Source organism: Esox lucius, chromosome 9 (genome assembly GCF_011004845.1).
Source record: "Esox lucius isolate fEsoLuc1 chromosome 9, fEsoLuc1.pri, whole genome shotgun sequence".
NCBI lineage: Eukaryota > Metazoa > Chordata > Actinopteri > Esociformes > Esocidae > Esox > Esox lucius.
The window spans coordinates 24905526-24918344 of NC_047577.1; the positions used below are offsets into that span (position 1 = coordinate 24905526).

Sequence of the window (12819 nt, forward strand, 5' to 3'; positions counted from 1 at the left end):
TCTCCTAAAATTTTAAACTGGAGGAGTTAGTAGTGCATTCCTCATATCCCCCAGCACAATAATATAGCAGCGTAACACCTTGGAACTGAGACGGGGGGGTCCGGTGACACTGTGGCCCTACCCGGGGGAGGCAGGACCCAACAGGCAGGAAATCAATCCACCCACATTGCCAGGCATCAACCAAAGGGACACCCACCAACTGCAACCCCCCTGAATGAGGTATTGCTAGCAGCGTACAGCCCAGTTGCACAAGTGCGCAACAGAGAGTCAACAACAAGCCAGTGACTCTTCCCCCGAAAGGCATTGGAGGGAGGGCATCCCAGTGGTGACGGCAAGACAGCAAGGGTGGACAGTATCAAGCCTACTGGTCACCTTCACGCCCCCGGGCCAGGCTACACCTAATTATAAACCGTGCTGTAGAGAGGAGTTTTTAGTAGACACTTGAAAGTTTGCATTGAGTTTGCATTTCTAACCTTAATTGGCAGATCATTCCACAGGAGTGGAGCTCTATGAGAAAAGGCCCTGCCGCCAGCTGTTTGTTTTGAAATTCTAGGTACAATTAAAAGGCCTGCATCTTGCGATCTAAGGTTATGTGTAGGTATGTATGGCTGGATCATTTCAGCAAGGTAAGTAGGAGCAAGTCCATGTATTGATTTATAGGTTAAGAGTAAAACCTTAAAATCAGCCCTAACCCTAACAGGCAGCCAGTGTAAGGACGCTAGGACAGGAGTAATGTGTTCAAATGTTTTTGTTCTAGTTAGGATTCTAGCAGCCGTTTGCAGCACTAATTGAAGTTTATTTATTAATTTGTGTCACGTCCTGGCTGTGCCCCTAGCCATCTCTGCACTGGCCTCGGGGCATAGCCAGGACAGGACAGGAGGTGGCATTTAGCCACCTCTAATCCTTTTTTTGGTTTCCCCAATTGGAGGCAGGTGTTAGTTATTGCCTCCAATTGGGGACCCTATTTAAGTTCAGTTTGTAGGCCCAGAGGTGTGGTTCATTTTGGTTTTGTTTATCCTGTGTAAGGAATACCCACGTCACTGGTTGCTGCCCTTTGTTTTGTTGGAGTCCTTCTTTTATTAAACATGGATTATCTTCACTACCTATACTCTGCGCCTGTGTCCTTCTCATCCCACGACCGTGACAATTTGTCTGGATGACCAGAGAGAAGAGCATTGCAGTAATCTAGTCTAGAAGTAACGAAAGCATGGATACATTTTTCTGCATCAGTTTCGAAGATGAAAATAATCAACTTGAGACATATTTTATATGTTCTTCAAAGGAGAGGTCAGGGTCAAGGGTAACGCCAAGGTTTTTTACAGTTTTTTGGGATACGACCATGCAGCCGTCGAGGTTCACAGTGAGATCTGCTAACAACGCTCTTTGTTTTTTGGGTCCTAAAACGAGCATTTCTGTTTTCTTTGAGTTTAAGAGTAAGAAATTCTCTGTCATCCACTTCCTAATATCTGAAACACATGCTTCCAAAGTAGCTAATTTAGGGGCTTCCCCATGTTTCATTGAAATATATAAGTGTGTGTCATCAGCATAACAGTGAAAGTTAATATTGTGATTTCGGATTACATTGCCCAGAGGGAGCATATATAGTGAGAACAATAATGGGCCCAGAACCGAGCCTTGAGGAACACCAAAGCATAACTTTGACTTGTCAGAGGATATGCCATCCACACTAACAAATTGATATCTTTCAGATAAATAAGATTTAAACCAGAACATGTCCACGTAGCCCAATATGGGTTTAGTCTCTCTAAGAGAAGGGAGTGATCAATAATGTCAAAAGTAGCACTAAGATCAAGAAGCAACAGGACGGATGCAGAACCTTTGTCTGAGGCCATTAGAAGGTCATTTGTTACCTTCACGAGTGCAGTCTCAGTACTATGATGGGATCTGAAACCGGACTGGAGTATTTCATAAATGTTATTTGTCTTTAGGAAGGCATTCAGTTGTTGGGAAACACATTTTTCTACGATTTTTGAGAGGAATGGGAGGTTCGATTTTGGCCTATAATTGTTTAATATGTCGGGATCCAGATTAGATATTTTTAGAAGAGGCTTAATTTCCGCTATTTTTAGTGCATTTGGTATGCATCCGGAGAAAAGGGAGCAATTTATTATGTTCAGCATTGGCTAACCTAGCACAGGAAATAGCTCCTTAAGTAATTTAGTTGGAATCGGGTCTAGCTGAGAGTTTGTAGGTGTAGAACTCATTACAAATTTTGTAAATGTGTCGAGCGATATGGTATCAAAAAATTAAAGTGTCCCCATTGACAGCTGGTCAGGGAGGTTCAGGACATTTTTTGGACAACTGAGATTTTGAGGAGCATTACTATTTAAGGAGGAGTCAGTTATTTGTTTTCTAATGGTGACGATCTTTTCATCAAAGTAGTTCATGTATTCATTACAACTAAAGTGAAGACCCACTTCACTTGCTAAGCTTTGCTTTTTTGTTAACTTTGCAACTGTATCAAAGATACATTTTGGATTGTTTTTGTTCACCTCAATCAAGTTTGAGAAATAAGCTGATCGAGCAGATGTGAGTGATTTTCGGTATTGTAGTGTACTGTTTATCCAGGCTTCTAAATCCTTCCAACTTGGTGGAGTGCCACTTTCGCTCCAATTTTCTGGAGGCTTGCTTAAGTGCTCTAGTATTGTCTGTGTAACAGGGAGCAAGTTTCTTGTTGCGTATTTCTTTTGTTTTTAGTGGTGCAACTGTGTCTAATGTATTTCGCAGTATTGAGTTTAGATCCTCGATTTGATCGTTTACAGATTTATTTACTCTGTCGTTAATGAGCGAACTTGTAAGAATATCAAGGAATTTATTTGTAGTCCGAGAATTTATAGTACAGCTTTTGAAACTCATTGTTTGGGGGGCAAGTGGATTTCTTGTTTTAACGGTAAAGGTAATAAGACAGTGATCCGATAATCCAGGATTTTGGGGATAAATTATTAGATCTACAATATCTATTTCTCGTGACAGGACTAAATCTAAGGTGTGATTGTGGCAATGTGTTGGAGCTGAGACATGTTGGATGAAACCCATTGAGTCAATTATGGCTTCAAAGGATTTTTGAAGAGGATCATTGGACTTTTCCATTTGAAAAATATTGAAATCGCCAAAAATTAGAATACTATCTGCCATGACTACAAGGTTAGACAAGAATTCTGGAAACTCATTGAGGAACATTGTGTATGGCCCGGGGGGCCTATAAATAGTAGCTATGTAAAACTATTTATCGGCCTGATTAACTTTCATGAGTAAAACTTCAAAAGAATGAAACTCAGTGATATGTTTGAGAGTAAATGTATATTTACTGTCTTAAATATTAGCAACACCCCCTCCTTTTCGGGACGCACGAGGGATAAGATCATTAGTATAACCAGGAAGAGAGGCCTCATTTAAGGCAATGAATTCATTAGGCTTTAGCCACATAAACCAATAACATCTAGTTTATGATCAGAGATTAATCAATTTACTGCAACTGCCTTTGGAGCAAGGGATCTAACACTTAGGAGTCCCATTTTGAGATGCGAAGTGATACAATCATTTTTATTTTTATTTGTGACCGAGGTGGAGGAAGGCTTTATCTTAATAAGGTTGTTTTTGTTAGCACTACCTTGTTTAAGTTTTCTCAGCCTGGAACGAGTCAAGTGACAGTTACAATAGGTAAAGCTGTACTAACTACTCTGGCTATGCTATTGACAGACTCCACTATGCTAGCAGGCTGACCAACAGCCTGCAGCTTGACCTGCACCCTATCTCATGTTAAGGCTATAGGAGTGAGACTCCTGTCAATGTTCCTAGATAAAAGAAGAGCACCACTCCAGCTAGGATGGAGTCCGTCGCTCCTCAGCAGATCAGGCCTGGCCCTATTTTTGGGAGAGTCCCAAAAAGAAGGCCAGTTATCTACAAACTCTACCTCCTGCGATGGGCAGAACTCTGTTTTCAGCCAGCGATTGAGTTGCGCAAGTCTGCTGTAGAGCTCGTCACCACCCCTAGTTGGGAGGGGGCCAGAGACAATTACTCGATGCAGACACATTTTTCTAGCTATTTTACACGCTGATGCTATGTTCTGCTTCGTACCCTCTGACTGTTTCATCCTAACGTCGTTGGTGCCAACGTGAATAACAATATCTCTGTACTCTCTATACTTGCCAGTTTTAGACTTCGCCTAGGACCAACCCCAGATTTGCGGTTACGTCGGTGGCTCTGCCCCCCGGTAAAAAATGTAACATCGCCGGCTGATTCTTTAGTCTAATACTGCGTGTAATGGAATCGCCGATGACTAAAGTTTTTAGTTTTTCAAGGCCACCGGTAGAACATGCCTGCCGTTCATTCCCCTCCGAAGACGGCTCGGGCCTTGACTCCGACTCCAGTGGGGAAAACCTGTTCAAAGTCTCAGTTGGATTTAGCAACGATTCAGGTTTAACTGTTTGACGGCATTTCTTCCCAGTGACCAAGAGAAAGTTCTTGCCCGGCTGCAGGAGCTGTGCCGGGGGGCTAACAAAACTATTGTTTCTTCCTGGTGGCACTGACGTAGTTTTTTCTATTTCTACACTAGCATAATCCTTGCCTGACATTTGCGTCAGAAGCCGATCCTCTAACTCTGCTAACTTTAACTGAAGACGATAGTTCTCCTCCGTGTTGTTGCTACAACAATTACAGTGATAAGGCATTGTAATGATACTTAGCCTCGGGTGTTCAGGGGTGAGTAATTCCGTTAATTATGTCCAAAAAGAGTCCCGGTGTAGTAAAGTTGGGTAAGAGGTCAATAGATAAATATTGCGTTGGTAAAACTCTTAAAATATAATTTTGACCTATTCGTTTATATAGAGCAAATTTGGAAAAGTTTGGCAGGTAGCCAGGTAGGTAACAGCAGCCAGAGTACAGCATGTCAACAATCCCACAATGCAGTTCGTCGAGTTCACCGATCAATGATGTATGTGGCTAACGCTAGGTGGCTAAAGCAATGTCGCTAACGCAAGGTGGCTAATACAAGGTGGCTTACTCTAAGTAGCTAACGCATGGTGGTTTACACTATGTGGCTAACGCAATGTCGCTAATGCTAGGTAGCTAACAAAAGATGGCTAACATCTTTGACACTTCACACCTATACACAATGGAACGGCTTCATAGCAGCTATAAATGTCACAGTTGTTAAGATATTCACTGAAATTCTGCCGTACAAGTTTGACACAAAATTTACTGTTGAAGTTCATCAGTACATGATGTATCTTCGGTACTTAATGTAAACTGTCTCCACTTTCTCAACCCCCTACCCCGTACACCCTCCCCACACACTTTATTTTCTCTTTCAACAAACAAAAACACATCATGGTGTGTCTTAGACACTTGATATCCATCATCTCCTCTCTCTCCACAACCTCCCAACACATTCTCCTTTACGGTGATACTCACTCCACACTATCACTATCACACACACATTATATTCTCTCTTCACACACAATCCACACTCTCCTCCCCCCACTTCTCACCAAGACACACTATTTGCTCCACACACATATTCCTACCCTACCCTCTACTCCCTCCAAATACACTTTCTCCCATCTCTCTTTACACACTCTTATATCTCCACATAAAATCACACACACATTCTCCTGTCACTCAGCATATAGACATTCTTATTATCATCCAAGAAACGCAACTCCTCCCCCACAAACACTTTATCCCATATCGCTACACATAACACATACATACATTCTCCACTCTATACACACATGGTTAGCGAAGCCGGCCAAGAAGAGCGAATGTCTCTTACTGAGTGAGGGAGTGACAGGCTATCCTTTGTTAAATAGCGTAGTGGTTAGGGACACAGAATGTCAACAGTCTTCTGCTGTTGACATTGTACCCTGGATTATTAAGGCTCACACCCAACATTCGTCCTCCTATAATATTCTACTCCCGTTTGGATCTACTAGCTTTGAATAACAACTACCCACCTCCTCCTGTTGTAACCCAGCGTGCCCGTGCGTCTGGCATTTTCTGTAGACGTCTCTATCAACATCGAGGCTCCCGACGTAACTGGTCTACCAACTCTAACACCTATAGCAACATAATCTCCATATGGTCTCAGTCCCGTCTTCCTAGATACCCTCCATATCGATCTATAAATCATTCTTTTCTTCGCCCCCTCCAACCTATGACCATCTGCACCCCCACTGCACCCTGTCGAACTACCAATCTTGCTCTCCTCAACACCCGTTCTATTAACAATAAAGCTCCACTGCTACATGAATTAATACTGGATAACAAACTGGACTTCCTTTTTCTCACGGAAACCTGGCAACTGACAGATGATTTTTTATCACTCAATTTAGCTACTCCCCCTGGTTACAATTATCTGTGCCACCCCCGTCTCACTGGTCGTGGTGGTGGCCTAGCTGTATTATACAATTCCACTAACAAATTAACTGAACTGTCATTTACCTCATTCTCCTCATTTGAATACATTGCTTTCAAAGCATCATGCTCCCTGACCACCATTCTTATATATCGTCCCCCAAAACACAACGAATCATTTGTATCTGATCTAGCAGACCTACTCACAATCATTACACCTTCCTCACCCCACCTACTCCTGCTCGGTGATATGAATATTCATGTTGATACACCAAACTCCAAACTTGCCTCTGATTTTATTGCTGTATTGGACTGTTTTAATATCACCCAGCACGTCCATTTCCCCACTCACATTAAGGGCCACACACTCGACCTTGTCTGCTCTGTCGGCCTTAACCTCTCAGATATTTCCCCTTCTGTTTTCCCCCTGTCTGATCACAAGATTTTACATTTTTCTTTCTCCTCCAAAATACCCCACAACACTGATAAGCGTCTAATCTCCTTCCGTAATATCAAAGCTGTCGACCCTCTCCATCTCTCCACTGCCATTTGCTCTGCACTACCCCTGGAACATGCTCCCAACAACCTTGATGATCTGGCAAATCAGTTCAACAGCGCTCTCTCTTCCTCCCTTAACACTCTGGCACCACTTAGAGCTAAGCATGTTTCATTCACCACCTCATCTCCCTGGTTTACTCCTGAGCTCCGTTCTCTGAAGCAGGTTGGCAGACGCCTGGAACGCCTGGCTAGATCAACGGGGCTCACTATTCACACCGAAGCATACAAACATCACTTCTCTACATACAGAGATGCCCTCAGTACTGCTCGGTCCTCCTACTTCTGCAACATTATCAGTAGCTCTAATATGAACTCACATACCTTATTCTCAACAGTCAACAAGCTACTTCAGCCTCGCCATAACAACCATACCTCACATACTTTCCCTGCCAGCACTTTCCTTTCATTCTTCAAAGACAAAATCAAAAAAATCAATGCATCACTGTTAGGTCAGTTTCACTGTTCCCTTTCTCCAACCGCTGATTACTCACTCTGTCCACCGCCTGTCCTTCGCACTCACCTTCATACATTTTCCCCCATTGACTCTGACTATATCACCAAAATTATACTCTCGTCCAAAACAACTTCCTGTTCCCTTGATCCCATTCCAGCCTCTCTCATTAAAGCCTGCCTGCCTGCACTCTGTCCCTACATCACACGCATCATTAACCTATCCCTCACCCATGGCATTGTCCCGTCCATCTATAAAACTGCTGCTGTCACTCCCATCTTAAAGAAGCCTGGACTAGATACCACCATCCTGAACAATTTCCGCCCGATATCCAACCTCCCCTTCCTTGCCAAAACCCTGGAAAGGACGGTTGCCTCTCAACTCCAACAACACCTGCTTCACAATGACCTGTTTGAACCCCTCCAGTCTGGTTTCCGCCCACTCCACAGCACAGAGACTGCACTACTCAAAGTTGTCAATGACCTCCTCATCTCTGCTGATGCTGGTTCCCTCAACATCCTGATTCTCCTGGATCTGAGTGCCGCATTTGACACCGTGAGTCACCAGATCCTCCTCACCAGGCTCAGGGGTCTGGGTGTTGAGGGAACCGCACTCTCCTGGCTGAAAACCTACCTCACAAATCGAACCCATTACATCTCCCTCAGTCACCAAAAATCTGAAATATCTACAGTCACGCAGGGGGTCCCCCAGGGCTCTGTTCTGGGTCCCTTACTCTTCATTATTTACATCCTCCCCCTTGGTCAGATCCTCCGCCACTTCAACCTTAATTTCCACTGCTACGCTGATGACACACAGATTTATCTCAGCACCAAATCTCTCACCAACCCACCTCTGGCCCATATTGAATCATGTCTCTCTGAAATAAAAATATGGATGCATCACAACTTCCTCAAACTCAACAGTGAAAAAACAGAACTTCTTCTCATTGGCACCAAATCCACCCTTAGTAAAACTGGCACATTCTCTCTCACCATTGACAACACTGTAGTTTCTCCTTCCCCCTGTGCTCGCAACCTTGGGGTCATCCTTGACTCCACCCTCTGTTTCGAGCAACACATTAAACAGACTGTCAAATCATCTTTCTTTCATCTTCGTAACATTGCAAAACTCAAATCCTCCCTCCCCCCACCTGCAGCTGAAACTCTGATTCATGCATTCATCTCCTCCCGTCTTGACTATTGTAACTCCCTCTTGTCCGGCATCAACTCCTCATACCTCCATAAGCTCCAAATGGTTCAAAACTCTGCTGCGAGGCTTCTTACTCATTCAAAGTCCTGGCAGCACATCACCCCCATCCTCTGTGAGCTTCACTGGCTCCCTGTCAAACAGCGCATTGAATACAAAATACTCCTCCTGACTTACAAAGCCCTCCACAAACTTGCTCCCCCATACCTCTCGGACCTTCTTCAACACTATCAACCTTCACGCTCACTCCGCTCTTGTACAGCAGGCCACCTCATCATCCCCAGATCCAAGCTACGGAGCTTTGGTGATAGGGCATTTTCCAGGGTTGCTCCCCGGCTCTGGAACTCACTGCCACAATCCATCCTTGACTCTGACTCTCTTAACACCTTCCGACTCCGCCTTAAGCCATTTCTGTTTAAACAAGCCTTCCCATAGCCCCTTTGTTGTTGTATATTTTATTTCTCAGTGTTCTTTGTTTTGCTTGTTTTTGTAAAGCGTCTTTGGGTCATTGAAAAGCGCTATATAAATCCCATGTATTATTATTATTATTATTATTACAGACTGTCATGCACCCGACCGCTGTTCCAGCCTCGCTGCATACACAACAAATTACGTATTAGGATTTGTTCAGAATAGACAAAAACTTAGCTGGCTGCAACCTTCAGTAGCTATGTTATAGTATGCCTAAAACAAAACAGTTGATGGTTATTTTGTGAATGTTGAATCTGTGTATTCTTTTTGGGGTGTTATAGGTCACAACCCCTGGAGAATATTCAGAGCAGCAGTAACTGTCAGCAGGCCTTGTGGTGTAGTGGGTACATCCCTGTTCTTCAATATTGTAGCTCTGATTCGATTCCCCTCTCAGACAAATTCTGTATCTCAGAAATGTTCCACGAGGTACTTTTCAGTCTTCACACAACAATGTATATCCCCTTTGTAATACCATCATTCTCATATATTTAAGAAAATAATTGTATTACGTCACTCTTTTATACTGTTATTGTTTTCCAAAGAAACTAACCGGCCAGGGAGTTATTGGAATCATTGTTTATTATAAGTAGGCTGTATAGCTATTAGCTAGCCATCTACAGTAATCTTTGTACAACAGTTGTGATGGTAATTCCATGTACACTTTAGTACCATTAACAAACGTTCTGTTGTCCACATTATTTCATCAAAAAATGTAATGGCTGAGGTAAAAGTTGCATTCTGCTGCTTAAATAGGGTAATGGTTAAAGACAGTCTGCCACATAGAAAACCAGGGATTGAAACCTGCCAGCGACAACAATATTCATCCCTTCTAATTGGATGAACTAGAGTTGCCTGGTTCCTTTTCTGGTTTCAAGGTCTTTTTGTTTTGTTTTGATTTCCTCTCCTTGGACATCCTGACTACTAGCGGCATTGGGCATTTTTAAATTGCAAAACATTTCTCTAGTGAGAGCATGCAGTGAGATGCTTCCTATGCCCCGCTTGGCCCCCTGGAACGCTGCTTGCAGCTTTAATTATTATTAGGGGACCAAGTACCGTAGGTACGGTACCCTATTGTTTTTGTTGGTTTTATTATTATTATTATTATTTTTCTCCGGGCCCATTTTCAGGGGCCTGTAAATCGGCCATATGTGGCTTAATTTGCATGAAACTTTGCATACTTGTTGCTATGAGAGGCCCAAAGGGCCTCGGCCATTACTATACCTATACAGCCCATGGTGGCGCTGTAGCACTTAGTCAAATGTTGAAGGTTTGAGCATGCATATCTCATGACCCGTATGTCGTATAGTCATGCAGCCAAGTTCCATACATGCCCCTTCTCATGTTGACCAAATAAGTCTCTGGGGTCTTTCAAATTCGCCCATTGGATTTTCCTCCATTTTGAATTTAGTGAAAAAAACTTTAACGACATCTCTTCCGAGACCGCTGAACGGATTTGCATGCCGTTTGGTGTGAAGGTCCTTTGAACCATTATCTTTAAATGTTATATAAGGAAAGTTGATATCTCAAACAATATGGCCAAAATCTGCAAATGAAATTGAGCTGGGCGGGTCTATGACTTTAGACATCCATTAAACCCAAAAAGAACACCAACCAGCTACGAAGCGAAACATACTCATAAATGTGTCTGCTAGGAATGGACAGGAAAACTCCCATACAGAAATACCGCTGGGGGGCACTCTAAACATAACCAATATTTTACACGATTTTGCTGTTGATAAAAACACACTTAAATGACATTTCCTCTGAAACAGCTGAATGGATTTGGATGACAATTGGTGTAAAGGACGACTGGACCATTGTCTTTAAAAGTTATATTGTTGTAAATGTTTCTGGTGAATTTTCAAAATATGCATCTGTTTGTGCTATTTCGGGTATTATAGATCACAACCCGATGAGACTCTTCAGTTTGCCAGCTGGCCCTGTGGTGTAGTGGGAACATCCTGGTCCTTCAATATTGTGACCCGAGTTTGATTCCCTTCTCAGACATTCCAAATTCTGTATCTCATAAATGCTTTTCAGCCTTCACACAACAATACATATCTGAAATACCATGATTTTCATTTATTTGCGAGAATTTGTATTACGTGACCTGTTTTTTACTGTTATTGATTTCCAAAGAAAGGAACCAGCCATAGAGTGATTGGAGTCATTGATTTCTTTATAAGTAGGATGTATAGCTATTAGCTAGCCATCTATAATAGTATTTTTACAACAGTATACTTTAGTTCTATTACAAACGTTTTGTTGCCCACTTTATCTCAGCAAAATTGTAATGGCTGGGGTAAAATGTACATTTGGAGAGGATAGAGAGCTGCTAGTACCACCAGTAGCCCCTGTGGTGTAGTGGGGACATCCCTGTTCTTCAATATTCTGACCCTGATTTGATTCCCCTTTGAGATGTTCCAAGTATTGTATTTCAGAAATGTATAGCCACACTGTACTTTTCAGCCTTCACACAACAATATATATCCCCTCTGTAATACCATGATTCTCATATGTTTAGGAGAATTTCTGGTTTTGTTTTGATTTTCTCTCCTTTGATTGGACGTCCTGACTACTAGTGGCATTGGGCATTTTTAAATAGCAAAACATTTCTCTTGTGAGAGCATGCAGTAATATGCTTCCTGTGCCCCGCTTGGCCCCCTGAAACGCTGCTCGCAGCTTTAATTGTGAATGTGTTTTTCTCTAACACATATGTTATATGTTTTTATACTGTAATATAGGGCACGGCTGTAAAAGAGACCTAAGTCTCTATAAATGTCTCTGTTTAAATAAAGCTTAATATAACATTAACATCTACTGAGTTGCATAATTGTTTTATGAAGCTTAGTTGCCTCATTATTTGTAAAATGTATGGACCAGCTATAAGTCACTCTGGATGAAAGCTAAATTACTAAAATGTCAAATGTAATACAGCAGGTGCACGTCTTACCTCTTTTATTTCAGAATATAGTCCCCCAGCTCATTAATCCCCCCCACATTCCCCCACACACATTCACACACACACAGATCTTAAGATATACGTTACATACTAACCTAGGTATATAGCCGAGCTGAATGAGATTTCACATCTCTGTGTGTCAAAGGGGAACTTGTGGATGTCCATCTTACAGGTAACGACCATCCTCATTACTTCATCCATTGAGACATCCCCATTTGCGTCCACATTCAGGTATGGGGTGGGAGGGGAGTCATCCTTCTCTGTCCTGAGAAAACATGAAATGTAATTTATCTAAGATAGTGTAACATTCCAAGACATGTTTTGTGTCTGTGTTTTCTTAATAATCAAATATAATATATATCATTATTTAATTATATACAACCCCATTTCCAGAATAGTTGGGACGCTGCGTAAAATGCAAATAAAAAGGCAATGATGGGCAAATAATTTATCCCTATGTTTAATTGAAAATAGTACAAACACAACATATAAAATGTTGAAACTGAGGAATTGTATTGTTTTTGGAAAATACATGTCCATTTTTTATTTGATGCCAGCAACACGTTTCAAAAATAGTTAGGACAGTAGCACCGTTGTGGCAGGGCACATTATGTCATCAGGTAATACTGTTGCCATGAAAGGGTGTACATGCTCACGGCCATTCAATATTGGTTTTTGGCCTTGTCCCTTGTGTACAGAGATTCCACACAGTCTTCCACAGAGTGGTGAACCCCTCCCCATCTTTACTTCGGAAAGACTTATCCTCTCTGAGATGCACTTTTTATACCCAACTATG

At 42.2% G+C, this 12819-nt stretch overlaps 1 protein-coding gene across 1 annotated transcript in view; it reads right to left on the bottom strand.

Moving 5' to 3' along the window:
* The window catches only part of LOC105008762 (5-hydroxytryptamine receptor 3A), a 98459-nt gene that overhangs the window by 30408 nt on the left and 55232 nt on the right, over window positions 1-12819 (bottom strand). Inside the window, exon 5 of the mRNA XM_013131355.4 lies at window positions 12119-12288. Within this exon, the coding sequence (XP_012986809.1) occupies window positions 12119-12288 (170 nt within the window). The remainder of the gene's footprint in view (window positions 1-12118; window positions 12289-12819) is intronic.